Source organism: Propithecus coquereli, unplaced genomic scaffold (assembly GCF_000956105.1).
Source record: "Propithecus coquereli isolate 6110/MARCELLA unplaced genomic scaffold, Pcoq_1.0 Scaffold60, whole genome shotgun sequence".
NCBI classification, from domain to species: domain Eukaryota; kingdom Metazoa; phylum Chordata; class Mammalia; order Primates; family Indriidae; genus Propithecus; species Propithecus coquereli.
In genome coordinates, this window is record NW_012151952.1 from 4,322,910 (window position 1) to 4,343,059 (window position 20,150).

At 39.3% G+C, this 20,150-nt stretch overlaps 1 protein-coding gene across 2 annotated transcripts in view; it reads right to left on the reverse strand.

Moving 5' to 3' along the window:
- Positions 1-20,150, reverse strand: part of CNTN4 (contactin 4) — a 189,010-nt gene that overhangs the window by 125,309 nt on the left and 43,551 nt on the right. For both annotated transcript variants that reach the window (XM_012659248.1, XM_012659247.1), the window contains exon 3: positions 19,875-20,025. In XM_012659248.1, the coding sequence (XP_012514702.1) occupies positions 19,875-20,025 (151 nt within the window). The remainder of the gene's footprint in view (positions 1-19,874; positions 20,026-20,150) is intronic.

The following is a 20,150-nucleotide window of genomic DNA, read 5'->3' on the forward strand; positions in this document are numbered from 1 at the left end:
AAAGGATTGCTTTTTGTTTTTCTAAGTTGGATTTGGAGAAAAAATAATCTTGCTAAAGATGATCCATCTGCTTGCCTATGTTAGTTAGGGTTTTGGTGTTGTAAGTAACTGAAACAGACTTTGGTTAAATTATGCAGGAAGGGGAATTTATTGAAAGGATATGGGGTAGCTCGCAAAGTGGAAAAGAAGCTGAACAAACAGGGCTTGGAAAAGATAGCAACCAGTAGTAGCTCTGGGGGTCTAGAGAGAGTAGCATCTAAGGGGCAATATCCCCAATGACTGCTCTAACTATGTTATACTCATAGGAAAATTCTGACACTTGACAGAAGGAGAGGGTCTGGTTGGCTTAGCCTGTGCCTTCCTGATATCATTTCATCTACAAACCCAGTGGAAATTCACCTAATTTTCCATCAACTATTTTTTGGTTTGCATGACAGGGGCAAGGTCCTTTTGAAAGTGCTTGAGGTTTCTCTGCAGAGGTAGCATTTCATCTGTGATGTGGGACAAGAGGGAGCTGGCCATTAAAGATCAAGGAGGACAGTGTTTCAGTCAGGGAAGGCAAGTGCAAAGGCCCTGAGGCAGAAAAGAGTGTGATGTCATTGAGGAACTGCAAAGCCAGTGTGGCTGAAACTAAGTGAAAGAGCTGGCTAGTGGCAGATATGGTCAGAGAGATAAGTAGAGGCCTGGACATGTAGGACATTGCAGGACAGGGCAAGATGAGACTGTATTTGAAGTGAATGGGAAGCTGCTGGAGGGGCTGATTAGCTGTCTATCCTTGAGCAAGATACTTAACATCACTGAGCCCCAGTGTACTTTACTCTTTTTAAAATGTTCTAGTACACAATCCCTTATCAAAAATGCTCAGGAAAGTTATGTTTTGGGATTCAGGATTTCTAACGTTAAGAAACATACTATAGCACAAATATTTTATTTTATATGACATCCCAAGAAAAGTCTGATGTAGTATCTCACAATCCAACATATTATTATGTCTGTGATTACACATGGGGTAAATAAAGACAAAGTCCATCAACAGCCTTAGTTGGATTTTGCCAACAAATGAGTTTGCTGCAAACCCGCCAAAAATAAACAAATACATTAGTAAGAAGAAGAAGAAAAAAGAAAGAAAAAAAAACCCTTTTGTTTCCAGAGCTTTTTGGATTTCGAAGATACAGACACAGGATTATGCGCCTGCGCCTGTAGGTTAGGGTTTTCCTGGGTACTGACATGCAATGGAGAGTCAATAAATATTTGTGTCCTTTCCTTTCTCCATTGTACCACCCGCCACCCACAACTTCTCTCTAAGTCACGACACCCAAGTGCACCAGAATGAATACAAAGCATTCTTACCCCGGGTTTTTACTGTTTTATTTGTTCCACTTTGCATCATGAACTTCAGTTCCTTCCTCTCTCCGGGCTCTATGGGCTTGAACATATTGTAGGTTTGTAGATCACAGAGCTTGTCAGGTCGACAGTATAATGGGGCCAACTGGGAACACCACCGCCAACAAAATCCCACAAAGAGAACAAACCTTCCTAGAGTTTCTAGGTCAGAACCTACTCTAACAAAGCGAGCTATGAAAGCTCCTTTTTATAGTAACTTGTTTAATTAAGATAACAGATGTTACTATTACACAAGTCCTAGTGAGCCGCTATTTAATTGGACACTCATTCACATGGCTTGTGATTGGTAAAAACCAGTTCAAACAACTATTTCCCTCGATGAGTTTTTTTTCGCTACAATTAAATTGAATAAACAAAGCACCCAGTGCACATTCCTTTAAAAGAGACAGCTTTAATGGCACAGGAGTTTAATATGAGCAATAACGTTAGAACAGAATAATTTCCTAGTTTAAAAGGCAAGTTTAATTCTCCGTTTTATTTATCAGGCACTAAGTTAGGCTGACAATCAGCTGTTCAGGAAAAACTGTAAAGAAAACCCTCGCTTAGGAGGTCAGGGAGGGAGCTTGCTATAGCTTTTATGTTCAGATTTTAATATAACCTGGGAAGAGAGATAATTGACAAGCTGTCATTCATGTCAGTATGACAGAGGAAACAAAACCAAAAAATAACCAGAGTGAATTAGCACAATCTCCAGGGAAGACAAAATACAGAGTTTCTACTATTTAACCATTCATGGTAGAATAAAAAAGAACACTAGACTAGATATAAGGAAATAGATTCTTATCCAGATTTCTACAGGAGTCTGAGGGATCCAAAACCTTCTTGTCCTTCTAAATTATTATTGGTAACAACGGGACAGAACTAAATTACAAACACCATTGCCTACAGGAGGTAGGCAAGTAATAAAAATGAATGAAGCAGGTGACAATGTTTTCATGACACATTTTGTATTTAAAAACACAGGAAAATTCATAATGGGCATAAGAAAACATACTCTTTTCTATATTTTCTTGAAATGTGTGGCCCCTTTGACCCTGCTTTCTTATTTTCATTTTTGATAGAGAAATAGTACTGGAAATATTTCACTTTTATCTTTATTCTTCTGTAAGAAAGACTACCATGCAAAAGCAATGATAAAAGGCAACTGACATCGTATCTTAATTTGGGGTACAAGGGTTGTGTGGCTAACTGGAGATTTCATGCTCTTGCTAGAAGCATAACTTTTTCTCAGCTTTAGGCAGTTACTGCCACATAGAAATGCAGGCAGTTTGTTGCAGATCATCCAGTTTTTTAAGAGAGGTTAGAAGTCTGGATTATATGACATATCAAATTTTAATTGTTGGAACCTAATTAAAAAAATAAAACATGGTGCTGGCTAATATACCATGCTTGCTGAAGAAAACTAGATTCAGTGAACTCTTGGCTAGATGACTTTTAGGACCTTCTGATGGTGTCTTTCTCAGATTCTAAATACTATTTTTGATAGAAAGCTTTATTGCTTTACAATGGGAAGAGGTTTCTTTAGTTTGGACAAAATGTTACATGAGCATGTGCATGTTAACAGCTAGTTGTGAGACCTGTTATGAGTCATCTAATCTTAGTTTTTCCATAAATGTAAAACAAAATGCTGGGGGAAACCAATGATTCCCACGGCTTGGAGAGCCATGCATGACAGCATGTTTAGGTGGGATTTTTCAAACCATACCCTTGCCTGAGATTCTTATACATTATGTGCACCTAAGCTCCCTTTCTTCTCCCTCTGCCTCTTTCCTGAACCCGTTTCCTCTGACAATTAGTGTGTAATGAACCGTTTCAGACAATGGGGATGTGTCGCATCCCTTAGGGATGCTGAAGTAGAAACAGATTGAAAACCACCAGTCTATTTATCTCTAAAGCTTCATTTATCCCTAATATCCTAACTAATCACATTAGTTACGTGAAAAGATATAGATCGTTCAAAGAAGATGAGAATCTCTGGATCCTAGTCATACCAATTAGTACTTGCATATATAAGTTGTACAAAACATTTCCAGCATGAAAATCTTCTCACTTTTGAAAACTCCCCAATGAATTCGAATGAATAACTACATGTAGTGATGTATGTATAATGGGTTCTATTTCTTTTTTTAACTCTCTTTTGGATTTGACATAAATCTTCCCTTGGGGCAATAGACATGTACCAGGTTAGGCTAACTAAAGTATCCTTTTTTTCATACAACCCAAAGCAGAGAAAAGATACTCACTCTTGCATAAAGTCATAGGAACTAGGAGGTGGTCTTACTGATCTTGGGTAAAAGTTTGATTTTCTTCAGGTTTGCCTTCCTCCCTCCCTCCTGCTCTTCCTTCCTTTCTTCCTCCCTCCTTCTATGTGGATCAGAGATCTACAACTTCATCAAGGAGGGAAAAAATGGAATGAAATTACTGAAAGTCCTGGATAAAAGTTAAGCAAGAGGGGATAGAGGAGGTGGAGGTGCACAGTTTCAAGACACAGAGTGGGAATTCACAGACGGAGAGTCCTCAAGGTCTAAAATTGGGGTTGCTGAATAGGTCACACTTCCTCAGTCTGCCTTTTGAGGAAAGGGTTGGAAAAATGAAATCAGACAGAGGAATCATACTTTGTTCCCTTGCCAAAACTCTATCAATTAGACTTATGCTTTGAACATGACATGAAATTCGAACAGATTCCTCTGGGCACCCCGTGGAAGGAAGACTAATTGGCTAACCTAAGACATGTTTTAATAATGAGTAGCTCTGAATGTTTCTTCCCATGACAAGGGTGCCATACAGTTATTTCTTATAATTATATGAAAGAGTACTCTACTCAGATCCTCCTCCTCAGTGCCAATGCATTCTACCCTTAAAGCTATGTCCAAAATTATTGCTTGCTGACAGCTTACAGCTGTGTCCCTCATTGAATTACCCTCTGCAGTGGGGAACTGCTTCTACTATGTTTATATCTCTTGTAGGGGATAGTCTGAGGTCAATGAATGGCTGATTGAGGGATTTAAAGGCCAGACCCCCCTATTTCAAGATGTGACGACTTAGAAGGGCTAGCTCAGCTCCAGACCTCCCAATGGGATTGGCTGAAACTCCGATTGCAGGTCAGCTTCTCTCTCTAGCCTCCTCTGCCTTTCTCACTTCCCTGCAGGTGTATCCCCAGAGACCCCTCCCCAGTAAACCTTCTGCATGCAGCTTCCATCTCAGAGTCTGCTTCAGATGATCCAGTCTAAGACAATAGCCTTCTACAAGGTTCCAGAAAAATTCAAGGAAGTGTTCATATTATTTTCTTACTTCAATTCAGTTGTCTCAAATATTTGTTAAATAAAGATGAAGGTCATTATTAGAAATTTGAATTCCTGTTATACTTTTGTTACATTTTGCTTTGCTTTGTTTTTGGTAGGTGTTTTAATAGAGTCTAGTATTCAAGGGGAACAAAGTGCATTATGTATTCAGAACTCAATACTAAATGATTCTATGAAGAAGCAGAAATGATAAAAGTTCCATCACCAACATCATGGGACTTGACTTTGCATGATTATTACAAAGCAAATGAATGCCGTCTCGTAGAGGAGGAGCTGGTTTAGGAGTTCTTAGACTGAATACTGCTCTTAGCTTTAAAAACCTACTACTTGAATTTTTTTTAACTCTGTGATATAGTGTCCCCGATAATAAAATGGAAAAGTAAAATTTATACTCTAGTTACCTCAAAATGTTGCTGTTAATATAAAATTTAATAAAGCAGGTGTTATGTTTCTGTTGGTGTTTGAGAGTGTGGAGTGAAAACCAAACCAAACAAAGCAACGCAAAACAAAACAAAATTCATCATTTCTCGGGGCCATGTTCTTGCTTTGTGACTATGGTTGTTTGAGTGATACAGATAAAGGTTATTAGGAATGAAATAGGGAGAACTCCTGAGGAATAAGACACCAATGGATTTTTTTTAACCCAGGAACCAAAATCCATTATTATACAACCACACATACAAATGCATCCATTGTTAGGCAAAATTTTTTTTTTTTTTTTGAGACAGAGTCTCATTCTGTTGCCCTGGCTAGAGTGAGTGCCGTGGCGTCAGCCTAGCTCACAGCAACCTCAAACTCCTGGGCTCAAGCGATCCTCCTGCCTCAGCCTCCCGAGTAGCTGGGACTACAGGCATGCGCCACCATGCCTGGCTAATTTTTTCTATATATTTTTAGTTGTCCAGATCATTTCTTTCTATTTTTAGTAGAGACGGGGTCTCGCTCTTGCTCAGGCTGGTCTCGAATTCCCGAGCTCAAACAATCTGCCCGCCTCAGCCTCCCAGAGTGCTAGGACTACAGGCGTGAGCCACCGCGCCTGGCCTAGGCAAAATTTTTGATATGGGAATTCCCTCCTGGCATTGCCAACACTTTTAAGTCAATTTCTAGGGAATTGTTTGTGGCCATTATAAATACAGTCTAGGAATCTAAAAATATATAATGTTAAAATCTAAATAACATCTATGCTTTTATAACCAAGTATTCACTAATCAACAGAGAATAGATGCCAGATCAACAAGGGTGACGATGAAATTGCAAAGAACCTGCTGAGTGTTCCTTCTCACTTGACTGTGCTCCAACTTGCTGCCTTTTCACACTTGAGAGAACTAAGAGAAAAGCCCTGCTTTTCCTTGGCTAATTGTAGGCTTGAGTTGTTCACGCTCTTATTCTATACAGGAATAGCTGGTTTGTTACCAATTTAGCTATTCAGTTATAATGTCTAACAGCTTTGTGAAAAAATATGTCAGGAAAAACTTGAGATTATTTGTGGCTTTTATCAAACTTTCTTTATCTTTGACTTTGTGGGCAAGAATCAGTTATAAGCTAAATGCTAAGATCTTGCTTAATGATTCTCACGTGGAACTTGCATCTTCGTATCACCAAAGGTAGCACTCCAGCATTGCCCTCATGATTCTCTTTGGCCTACTTAACAGTATATACCTGGTCTAGATTGGTAACACAAAACAGTTGCATCCCATATTCTTGCCAGCAATTATAATTTCAAATTTTTTTTCTAATCTGTCAATTCTGGCTGTAAAAATTAATGATGGAATTCCTAAAGCAAATAAACCCCCACATTCATTTAGATCAAAGGGTTTTTTTTTTATTTTTTTATTTCTCCTAAAACCCTAGCCTTTTGAGGCAGTATGTGCAATAAGGTTAATTTCCAAATAAATTTGGGAACCATGATTCTGGGAGACTCGCAATGCAATCAGCATATTAAAGGTTCTAAGAGGGCTGCAATACAGAATGTTTAAATTACATTTCTTACACTTGTTTGATTATAGAATACTATGTTACACAATAGATATCCCACCCCATCCCAAGAACTAGTGCTGGAAAACACTGACGTAGATATTTAAAACTTTGCGCTTGGATCAACTTCCTTATTTAAAAAATGTATATATGTGGCCCCGCCTCACAGAACTGAATTTACCAACTTATCATTTGTCACTACATAATTTGCCAAGTGTATGAAAATTATAAGGCACATCTATGAAACCTTGTATAGTAACTGTGTCTCATGTGGAAGAGTTTGCTAAGATCTTATTATCAGACAAAATATTTTTTAAATCTTATAAACACTATGACTTTAACTAATTATGTTTCTTTCTTCGATTAGTTAGCCAGATAGGTACAACCAAACCTGTGGATTACATGGAATGTATTTCTATGTACTAATTTTATTTCTGACATTTTTATTTTTCTACTGATAATTCTCCATTATTCTAACTCCTTAAATTATTTCCTTTTCTCTTTTCTATTGCTTTTATTTTTTTAATAAGTAATCTCAAATCCTTTGTGAAACAATACTGTGAGTTCATTGACTTATTTATTCTTGAAGGAAATTCTTGTTATTCAACAAATATTAAGCCCCCCAAATTGTATTCCTGTGCTGCTGCTGGATAAACAGTGGTGAATGAAACCAGGCAGGTCCTGTCCTCACACAGCTTACAGACCAGATTAGGAAGCCACATAATAGTCAAGTAAACCAAGACATAAATGTGAAATTATCAATTCAGAAAAATACAAAGAAGGAATTCAAGAGGAAAGCAGGCACTGATGTTCTAATGGGAAACAAGATACCCATGGCCTCAGACCTCTTGGCACTCAGAGTTAGGAAGGGGGAGAACAAATGAAACCAATCACAAAAATAATACAACGAGAAGCCAGATCATGCTCAGCAGCTTAGTTTCTATCTTTAGCATTAGTGATGAAATTTGATTTCTGTTTTCAAAGACCGTGCTGGCTTTGATACAGAGAACAGATTGGACGGGGCCAAGTATAGAAGCAGGGCAACCAGTTGGTTGGGGCTACTGCCACAGTCCTACAAGGAATGACGGTGGATGGGCTGGGGCACTGGCCATGCACACAGAAAGAAGAAGAGATTGATTATATTCTCTGCAAGTAGAATTTCTAACATTTATTCATGCATTGGATATGCAGGATAGTGAAACAGAGAAATCAGCAATAATTTCTAGGTTTCAGGCTTGAGTGATCAGAGGGAGATGGTGTCTAACTGGAAGAACACTGGGTTTCAGGGTGCAGCTTGGTGGCAGGAATGAGTTCTGTCTGGGGCACGTTAAGCTGAATTGTTCAGGGGAGAAACCTGTACCGAGGATACGCATTTGGGAGTTGTCAGCGCATAGACAATGTTTAAAGCCAGGGGAGGGGAGGGATCGTCTAGAGAGAGAGAAGGTGTAAGGAGAGCAAAGGAGGCACAGAGGATGAGGAAGAGGCTGATGGGCTGACGGGAATGGTCCCACAGAGAGTGTAAGATGAGGGAGAGTTTGAAGATATGGGAAAGAGTAGGGGTGACCAAAGGCGTGAAAGTCCTTGAGAAAATGAGAGAGGATAATAGTAATTTTAAAATGCATTGCTTTTCTTCTGAGTCAGAACAGATTGCATTCACCTGAAAAGACATTTTTTTCTTGGTATTGAGAGTAGTCAGCCTCATTTTTTTTTTTCTATAACAACTTTATGCATCCTTTGGAACAAACCACCACTTTTGGAATAAAACCCTTTAGAGCAAATCAATATGTAGGGAAGTCAACGTGTGTGGAAAGCAGCTGAAAATATAAAAAGCTCAATCCAAATGTTATTTCTACCCCATGGACCATAAACAACAGTTCAGATCTCCCTTTCTCTCAAGCACACGATCACTCCCATGCCCACGCTTTCAAAAGATGACCTTGTCTCTCATTTTATTGAGACTGAGGTCAAGGTTATATTACATGAAATTCCTCAATTCCCTCTTTCACCCTTAACTTCTCTGTGCCTTTACTCATCCTCTCTTCCTACCCATAGTCACAGAAGACAGGTTCGTCCTCATTTCCCACAATAATTGAATTTGGGTCCATTTTCCTACTGTTGTCTTGAGAATCATCTCTCCTGCCTTACTTCTTTAACTCCTGCTTTGACACAGTCTGATTCCCTGAGGCTGTACGTATTTGCCAGTCTCCTCCATCCTAATGAGATCCTTGCCACAAATACCTCACTTCCCTCCAGTATATCTGATCTTCCTCTTTTCGTTACTTAACACCTGCAAAAAGTATCCACTGCATCCAGCAGCTTACCATCCTGCAGTTTTTGCTCGTATCAAAAGTGTTAATTTCAAGGTCACTTTTGACTTCATCATGGCCAAATATATGTAGTTCATGGTCCTCATCCTTTATCATTTTGCAGTGCCACCTGACATTGTTGAAGCCTGTCTATTCATGATACCTAGAATTTCACGGCATCCCAATTTCCTGGTCCTCCTCTTAGCTTTCTAATGAATTTTTCTGTTTCTTTTTCTCTTTTGCGCACACTTTATGTAATTCAGAAGAGTCTTCCAAAGTCCTTTTGTATTTCCATTTTCTCTCAATGAACCTCGTGTACCCTCATCACTTCAAAGAAGATAATTTAGAAAGCCAGGTTTCTCCACCTGATCTCTCTTGTGAGCTGTAAACTGGCATTGACAACTCTGACCTGCATATGCCCCATATGTAGTGGTGTGCTGTAAATGTTTCACAAACTGGCTCTGTGGAAAAATTGCCCTTGAAGTGAGCCAATTTCCATGGTGTAAATATTTCCGCTATGGACAATTTCAAGCTACCAGTGTGATATCACTGAACATGAAGCTGGGAACAAACATGCAGAACGGTTCTTTTGAGCCTTTGCACATGGGCTCCAGTATACCACTGCATGATAAGCCTTTCGAATTCAACAAACCACAACCGAACTCATCATCTATACAAACTGGTTAGTCTACTTCCAGATATTATATTAATAGATAAGATTAAGAAATCCTTCTTTCTTTTTGGTTGAAGGATTCAGTCCCACCTTTGTTATATATTTAGCAATATGGATAAGTGATCTTGCTTGGAGGGAGGAATAGGTCCCCTCAAATAATTCATCTTGCACAGAGCTGCTTTCAGCCTCACTGACTTACTACACATGGTGACTCTTAGAGACATGGAAGGTTGAATAATTTATGCTAATATTATCAATTATTTGTTTTCTTTTAAATTTTAAAACTCCTGTTCCATATAATCTTGTTGTTTCATGCGAGAAGGGCAGTTGAATTACAAAATATTACTTATTCTGGGGAGAGTTATTGGAGGAATCGTGTACATTAAAACACACACACTCACATACACCACAACTGTATTTAATAGAGTCTTTTACTCACCACCTGGATTTCTCATCAGGCAACCTATAATTCTACTATATGTACCCTCTAGGTGCCATATGTTGTAATTATATAGAGAGCCAAGTGTTGCTCTAATTAGATCATTTGGCAAAAGGGACTTAGAAACATCATGATGGATATTTACTAGTAGAGATCTAATTAACTCTGGCATATCTATGACTGAAATATGAAGATAAAACTACATAACAGAAATATAGGGGTCAAACTTAGCAGAAGATCCCAGACCTTCAATATTTACATGGCATCAACACATCCAAGTAGTCTAGCAGATTTTATTTCTCGAGATGACAAAGTTAGGAGGGATCCAAATTATCTGTCTTGTCACTACTGAGAAGGCACAAAGCGCTGCCTGTCTGGTTTTAATATCCAGTCACATCACTTCAGTCCTAATTGCTCTTAATTACATGCCACTTTGGTTTGAATATTTTCATAATCGCTTAAACCCATTTGATGATACAAAGCAATTTTCTCTGAACAAAGGCACTGCTGAGGTAGTTCAAGGACTTAATTTACCTCTTCTCCAAGGGGCTTGGATGGTTCTAACCCAGCCCTGAAATCGGACCATCGTACCTCCCTCCCCCTCAGGAAACTATAAAGCTATGGATCTGAAGGCTGCCAACTTATTATTGAAAATATGAAGTGAATAACGGTAAAAGCTGCTCTGGCTGGCTATCCTACGGGTATAATATTTAAGGCACCAGCAACATTCCAGTGTTTCAAAAGAGGAGGTAATGAAAGCAGTACTTTATTTTTACTAATAATTTTTTTGACTTATAACCAGATTCCAGGTTCTCTTTGCGGTAGAGAAAAGCATCTAATGCTTCTTCCATTTTAAAGCAAAACTGGTAAAGACATGGACTGTGAAATAAGCGAGACTTGGGTGTGAATTCCAGGTCTAACATCATCAAGCTTTGCAACTTTAGGTAAAGCAAATATCTTCTTCAAGCTTGGTCTCCTTATCTAAAGGATGAAGTTAATGATAGAATGGATCTCATAACACTTTTGTGAGGATTTTTAAGAGAAATGACATAAAGTGTTTAGCAGAGCATATAGTAAAGATTGAAAAGACAAAGCTAGGTATTAATATTACTATAATTTTTAACAAATGAGAGAGGTTGTTGGTGTCCGTTTTTACAGAGATAAAAATCAAGGCCACAAGACAACCAAAAAATACAAAATAAGAGCCAAAGTAATAAGTAACCTGAATCCACAAGAATCCCCAAAGCCTAAAATGTATTCAGTGACATAAAGGGGGATGAAAGTTCCATTTCATCTTAACGACTAGAGATTCCTGATCTTCCTCACAGCTAAGCTGCCTCACATTGTTTCCGTCATTATTTTATTTCCAACCATGTTAATTCATAATGCTAATAATCTCTTGTTAAACCCGTAGCTTCTCCCTATTGATGGCTTTTCTTCCATTTCTTCCGTCTACACTCTGCAGATCTATTTTTCTTCCACCTGGCTGGACCCCGCTCTTACCCTCATTTCCTGTATGTGACTTGCTCATGTCTGTCCCTTAATCTCGCACATACCTGGGCTCTAACACAGGCAGTTCTTCCGCCTCTGCCTGTTCACATGGATCACTTTCTTTCACAAAGGCTTTCATTCACTTCCCATTGGAAACCAGTTTTGGCAGACTGCTTGATTTTGAGAGTCTCTTCTCTGTGTGTTCCCTAAGCACTGCTCTGTACTCTGCTTGGACTATATTATGTTCATTTTTGCTTCACTGGTGGTTTCTAAATTGTTTTTTGTGTGCATATGTGGTCACCATAGCTGAATTTTATAAAACTCCAGGAAGCAAGTCCTGTATGATTTCTATCTTCTCTCTCCTCCTTCAACTGAACCAAATCTTTTATAAATGTTTATAATCATAAAATTAAAATAAAGCCCCTGTGTAAAATAGTCCATGTTAAACCATGGATCCTCAACGGGCATGAAGATTTTCCATTACTTCATTCTTTTACTTTGTTCAGAAATGTGGGGAAGATGATCGGGGATCTACTTTTCTCTCTACTCCCACCATTAAAGCTGCCTTGGCTCTGATTTCTCCGGGGAGTTCAGGCTTTGGGGACATGAAAAAAATTTCCTCCCTAGCAAAAGCTGGGAGCCAGTGCCCTAGAGAGCAAGGGGAGATAATTGAGGCCTCCAACCAAATTTACTTCCCCTTCACTTTGCATTAGATGGATCCGTCGGAAGTGACAATTTAATCAAAAATTTAAGTCACAAAGGACAAATAAAAGGCATAGTAAACCAAACCAAAACAAAACAAAAACCCAAGCTGGGGAAAGGTCATGTTACTGGGAAGATGTTTCAATACCCCACATTTTCAGAAATGTACCATGAGTTGGACCAGGGGTTGGCACACTTTTTCTGGAAAGGGCAAGATAGTAAATATGTTAAGCTTTGTGATCTGGGTGGGCTCTGTTGCAACTGGTCAACCCTGCTCCTGCGGTGTGAAAGCAGCCATAGACAATTGGTAAATGAATGAGTACGCCTGTGTTCAACCAAACTTTATTTGCGGACATTGAAATTCAATATTCGTATAATTTTCACATCAAAAAATGCTGTTTTTCTTTTATTTCCTTATTTCCTACTATTTAAAACTGTAAACCATTCTCAGCTTGCAGACTGCACAAACAGAGGTAAAAGGCTAGGCCTGGCCTGTGGGTTGCAGCTTGTCAAGCCCAGGATAAGAGCATTTCAGGCAGAGAGCACAGCATGTTCAAAGGCTTGTGGCTAGAGGAATGAGGCCATTCGAAGAACCGAAAGAAGGTCCATGTGGCTCAAGAACTAAGGGTGAAGGCGAGTGAAGTGAGAGAGCAGGCAGAATAGGCAGGCAGGAGCCTTACCAGCCTAGTCTTATTGGTCATGGGATAGACTTCGTATGTATCCTGAGGTCACTGATACAGTTGTCCCACCTGGCTGTGTGTTACAATCATCTGGGAAACTTAAAAAATATTCAGATTCCTAGGTCCCACCTCAGAATTCCTGAGAAGGCATCTTTGGGGATGGGAGGTGGGTTTCTGCATTTCAACATACATCAGTTGATTTTGCCACAGTCAGTCTGGCACTGGTCTGCAGACCTATATTTGGGAACTACCCCTGGATCTTTTCCTTGGGGATGGCAAAACACTGCCCTAGGAAGGTCACGTGATCTCCTAGATGGGTGCACAGTAAGAGCAGATACTACACATTGAACTCAACCAATCAAGGACAGGAAACAACTTAAAAGGAAGTGGGGAGACCCATGACAAAATCATTCCCTCACTCTGTTCCCAGGGAAATGCAAACTCCTCAACTTGCCGTGTGATGCTTTTCTCAAGCTGATTCTGAGAAATTTCCCAGTCTTATCTCTCCCTGCTCAAACTACTTTCTTTTCAAATATGTTTCTTTCCTGCTGCTCCTTGTACCTAAATATCCCATCGCTACCTTCTCCTCTAATCCCCTCCAGGAATCAGATGATTTTGATTGGCTGGCTCATTCATTTCAAACAAGAATACGGCGTGTCTATTCTAGGCACAGCACAAGGAGCTAGGGGACCCATGTGGTCCAACACAAATGCCCCCTTTGCTCATAGCCCTTTCAGCCTGTTAAGAAAATAAGCATTGATTAAATAATCATACCTATAAATATACAATTTATAACTGTAATAAGATGAAAAGTCTCTGTTGTTTAACCCACGGTAGAAATTGTTTTGTCCTTTTTTTAATGACACCTGTAAAATCTTGATTTACATTAGGTTATGTTTTATAATCTCAAATGCAGCTTGTATAGAGGAGATATATGACATTCATTCATTAAATTGAATTAATCAAAGATGTAATGTGGGAAGTTTCATCTTGTAAAGATTTGGGTGAGGGCTGGTTCCAAGGAAACCAGTTAAGAGGTTGGTTTAATGGTTGCAAAGTTTATACAAGACAGTAAGGGCTGAAAACTAGGAGAGTGGCAGAGAACTGACTTGCAAAGAGAGGATTAATATGGGAGATGCTCTGAAAGATCTTTTTTTTTTTTTTAAGTCAAGAGTTGCCTGTAGATTAGAGGCCTTTTAATAAATAGTTTCATATACAAATTCTATACATATATATGTCTTGAGGTATATCCAATATTGTTCTATGACATGTAAATAGAATTAGGAGTCAGGCCAGTCTCAGGTGATCACTACCTGAATTTGGTCATCATTTTAACCTCGACCATAATATAACATGACGTACTATACTGAGGTAGAAAACGTTTGTGGCTGAGGGTAAGTTCATGGGGTCTCCCAGAGGACTGGGTCAAATATTTTAAAACAAATCTCCCTAAACTCTTTTGCAACTGCCCTTCGGGAAAGCATAAAGCCATAACTTTTATTCGTGGCTGTAGGAGAGAAAAACAGAGGGAATGGGAGGGAGATCTGGGTCTGAATTTGAGAGCAGGATAAGCTCTCTCTATTTCCATAACTGCACATGCAAAATTAAAATGATATAGTACTACCAATAAGCAGGGCAACAGATTCTAACTAGAGCAATGATGCTTGTGTTGCTTTGATGTTGTTTTGCCTCCAAGGCAGGGTTTCCATTATTATGGAGATGAACTGCCTCTAATTATTGCAATAACATAATTGTTCCCCAGGGCAGAATTCCTAATAACAGAGTTGTATAGCTCTGCAGCAACTGTAAGAGATATCCTGAGGGCAGGTTTCTCATTAAGAGCACATACATAGATACTCTGCCTCCAGAAGAGAAACAGAATGCCTGAAGCAATAAACTTTCCTTTCCACACTAGGATTCGATCGGCCTTCTGGGCAAATACCTGCCATCACATTTGCTCTGCCTCCCAGACTGCCAGTGTCTTCAGACCTGGGCTTCACACCTTATATACAACATAGAGTATTGCAGCCCTGTGCTGGGATTTCCTTCCATGTCTTACATGAATTTCAACTCTTCCAAAAGCCTTTGGGAGGAGAGGCAAATTAGGGCCATGATCTAATGTCACCTTGGAGGCAGACTTCAATGTCTCTAGACAAGATGCATGCACATGAATTTTATTTCTATTTGAGTTAGATATTTTCACAGAGTGCTAGACTTGATCTGATTATCCTGTGGGGGTCAGGCAAACCTAAACATGTATTTCAGTCTGGCAAGACATGCATAAAAATATGGATGTTTATATAATTTTATTGTGGCTTCAGAAGTGGTCCACAGTGGCCTAAAAGTGCTCTGCCCAAGGTAGTGTTAAGGTTCCTAAATCCAGCGCTTGTCCTTGGGCACCATTAATTTTTTGGACCTCTTGGAAGCACCTAGCACTTGCTCCTTCTTGCACCTTTCTGCTCCCTTAGCTTCTGTTTCTTACATTTCCCCACCTCTTTGAGTCTCCTTCTTCAAACCTCCCAGCAGCCTTGGCTTCTGCCCAGTCTTTGAATGTGGCTGTTCCTCAGGGCTCCTTCCTTTGAGCCATAGACGTTCTCATACTATAAAACTCTTTCTGGATGAACTTATGCACTCCATGGCCTCTTATCTCCTGATAACGTTTAGATCTCTGTCTCTGCTCCGGAACTCAGACCCATATTTCCAGCTTCCTATTGGACACTCGTACAGCGCTTACAGTATGCCAGGCCGTGTTCTAGATGCTAACATTACAGAGTGTAACAAAACACCCACAAAAGGCCCAATGAAATCAAAAGAGTCCTTCAAAATGAAAAAGAGAGGCAAAAGAAGAGGTCAGAGTGACAGGAAAGCAGGAGGACTTGCCTTTGCTAGCTTTCGGGATGGAGGAAACGAGCCAGGAGCCAAGGAATGGAGGTGACTTCTGGAAGCTGGAAACAGACTCTTCCCTAGAGCCTCCAGAAGGAATGCATTTTTTTGCTGAAACCTTGATTGTAGCCCAATGAGACCCATTCCAGAATTTTGGCCTCCGGAACGATAAGAATCTGAATATGTATTATTTAAGCCATACATACACACACACGCACACACACACACACACACACACACACACACAGGCACATGCACAAGTGTCTGGGTAGAGGGTGGAGGAGACAGATAATAAAATTAAAAAGTAAATATGTAGTATGTTGGATGGTGATAAATACTATGACAAATATAAATTAAGGAAGGAGGATGGGGAGTCAAAATTTTAAAAAGGTTTAGTGGGAAGGCTTCACTGAGAAGGTGACATTGAGTAGGAATCCCCAGTTGAGTGACATCGCTACTTGCAGGCACCTCAAATTCAGCACGTTAATACTAACCTCTTTGTTTTTCCCTCTCAAAATTGCTCTTTCTATATTCAGTACTGTGGCAAATGGCAGTGCCATGGAACAGCTCCTCAAGTGGAAATTCTAGGAGTCATTTTCTTTTTTTCTCCTTCTTTTTTCAGTCCTACTATGTCATTAAATGTTTGGAATTCTACCAAACATTGTATCTGCCTTCCTTCCTTCACTCTCGGGAGACTCACATGACCGAGTCCTGATGATTTTGTCCTACACTACTGCCTGCAATTGGCCTCCCTCCATCCCAGACCTCCTCCATACTGTTTCTCCACGTTGCAGGCACAGCAATCTTTCTGCAGCATACACAGGACTGTGCGCTCCCTTGCACGAAACCCTTCGATTCTGTCCAGGGTCTTATGATTCAAGTCTAAATTTTACAGACATAAAATACAAGGCCTCCACGATCTATGGCTGCCCTACATTTTTCAGTGTTCCTTCCCAATATATCACCTTTATAACATATGACTTAGGATCGTTGAAAAACTTTTATTGTTATTTTGCTACTGGGTCCCTGCACTAGTCTAAGAGCACCCTGAGGGCTGGGTTTACATTTCTTCGTTCTCTCTATCTCCGCTGCCAAGCAGAGGCAAGCACCCAGTGAATGCGCTGTTCATTGAATGAAATTGGAAGTGGCTAGTTTGACAAAACAGAATCATGCTGCTGTTCTAAGACCATCCCTGTGACGTGCAGGCTGTAGGTCTGAGATTCTTTTTGGAAACATTCAGTGGCATATTTATACCTGGTTGTATCCATTAGTCTGACATAACGTATTAGGCTACTGTTTAAAAGGGAGGAGAGCGATTCTCAAGCATGAGTAAGAATAAGAAGTCTTTATTTACACAGTGTTAACTAGAGTAGTACTTCACTCATTTTTCAGCTTTAATGATTAATAAAATATTTTGTCCAAGTAAATTTTCCAGGCAACTAAACTTACCCCCTTTAAGCGCCAAGTTAATTTTAAAAAATAAACATTGGCAATGGGCAGTCTTTCTATGTCATAGATAAATCGCTTGCTTGCCTTACTAATTTAAGCTCACTGAAGATACTTTTCCTTGTTTAGAGATGTCATATAACAATAATAATTATCATCCTTTTCAGCATTCTTTCCCTTGGTCTACTAATGTATGGTCCATAGTGAACTGACATTAAAATAGAAATAAAAATAAATTGCTGACATTTAAAAGTTGGAAGCTCAAATAAAAGCCGTATTTCTAGTTTCTCTTGAAAAATGAGAAGAAGTGGAGGCGCCTGACCTGCAGCTCCATGCGGCTGAGTGGTGGGCATCTCCCTTGGGTCAGGCACACACTGAAGTCCCTGCTGTTCCCCTTTAGACTACACCTGGCCAGTTCTCGAATGCATTCCCATTACCCACCCACTGATCTGGTTAGTACATTCTGAGTGAGGTAGAGGGAGGAGCAGAGATTTGAGAAGGCAGCACCCATGTGGAGAATGAAGCGCTAATATCGATAGTGTGGGACTAGCCTGATGACACTGAAGGTGGAGGTGATAAATTGGGTAATGATGGGGAGTTTCCTCTGTTTAAATATATTTTTAGTGCCACATAAATGCTGAAGCATATTTGAACCCTATTAATCAAATCAGAAATAGAAGGAATGAAAACAGGTAAGTCAAGTGGTAGAAATAATCAATTAAATTCACTTATTATATAGACTTCTTGATATTGATATACTATTTTCCCAAAGGTAATTTAATTAGCGTGTAACAATGGTTAAGCTGCAGCAGTGGTAAACAGTCATGAATACTGTTCAAAATATTAGGTTGTCTCTTTTCTTCTAGGCACATAGTAAGATTGCATTTCCCTGCTGGGTTGCAGGGCCATGTGTCTTATTTTGGCCAGTGAAACGTGAGTGAAAGTGAAGTGTTGCACTGCTAGGCAGAAGTTTTAAGAGTCCACGCTGTTTTCCTTCTGCAATGGCGATGCTGAGAGCGTGCTGCTCTACCCGGCTTGGCCTTAGAGGGGAGAGAGCCACCGGCAAATCCCTGATGTGTATGCAGCATGAATGATAAGTTGCCTTTTGTTGTTTTAAGCCACTGTGGGTTGTTTGTTACAGTAGCACAGCTTGGCCTCTCCTGATTAATCTACAGTATTACTCATTTATGGTTTTGAGTATATCTGTCTTTTACCCATATTATTATTTCTTAATATTTTTTTCTTTATGTCATCTTTAAATGAAAACTTTTTAAATGTAGCCTTATTCTAAGCAATACACGTGGTATATACTAGTTATTAATATATTCCAATTATGTTCAAAGTAGATAGATAACTATTGAAAGTAATCTAACATACCACATTTTGGGAAACACTGAGGTAAAATAAGAAATAAACCTGATATCGAAGGCTGCAAAATAAGAAACTGTGCTCTAAATTTTCAGATTTGGGTCCAAATTTGAATGCCATGCCAATATTCAATTGACTATACTGCTCTTTGGATATACCAGCAATCAGGGAGGTATGTATGTTATGAGTTTAATATTTAAGTGAATACATCGTCTATAACCCATATCAGGTTTGTTTACAAAAGCCGTTAAAAAGGGCAACGTCATCAGCAAAATGGCCTAATTTGTATATGCAGATACAAAGGTGTACAGCTATAAAGGTAGATCCATACACAGTTTTACAGGCTTCCTTATTGCATCCTTGAGTACTTGACCTTTAGCATCAATTAAGATCATTATGTATACAGCTGGCAAATCCTATCTTAGGGGTGACAAACATAGACGCATGCATAATTACCATTTTGAAACAGATTGAGTAGATTACAGAAAAAGGTAGAGGATGTTTTATAGGTGTGACAGCCAAGAAAAGGTCTCAGAGACACCTGCCATTTGGTGCAACCTACTGTAAAACCTCAAGTAACTCACATATATTTACATTGTATAAACACCATGCATTCTAAATGTAATTCATACATAATAGGAAATACGCAGGTGAAGAGTTTGGATATTAGAAACAAAAAGCTGTTGTCTCAAAAAGATGCAATTGAAATAAACAAAAATCAAGCAGAATAATCTGCTATATGCAGAAGGAGTTTTGAAATTAGAGATATTTAGCCTCAGAAAAGGAAAGACTAACAGGAGACATAATGGCCATTGCCAAATAATCAAAGGGTTGCCATAGCAAAGAAGCAGCAGCTTTATTTGTGTATGCCAAAGGAGGTAGGATGGAGAAAAGTGGGCAAATCTACAATGAAATTTTAGACTAAAATTAAGGAGGCTGTTTCTAGCTGCTCATCTTAGGAAGCTCTAGCAATCTTTAGCAGGTACCATGTGAGCTCCCTCTGCAGGAAGTGCTTTGTAGAATCCCAATATCAAGAAGGACCATAAAGGCCAATCATTTACCATCCACACTTACAAAGCTTCAGTCCTTTGATTAACATTTAGTTGAGGAATAGTAGAGAGTATATGCCATGCCTCCCCCAAACTATTAATTACAGACCAACAAAGTAGTATAGGTTAACCAAATATTAAAAATATTTCAAGATAGTACCTTTCATTTTCTCTTAATATGTCCCTTCCTTTCTTCCAGGTGTACACAGGTTTTGGAGAAGCTTTTGGCTTACACTCAATGACAACTTCACCTCCCACTTTGACAAGAGTTACTCTTTTCAAGAGAGTTCTTGAAAAATCTGGACCTGCAGCTGGAAGACAATATAAAAAATAAAATTATTATTATGCAAGAAGCCTCCCCCCACGAGATCATTCTGTATCTTTTTCTTTCTCTAATGCACTTATTGGTGTGTTAATCATCAAACGAGGAAGCTAA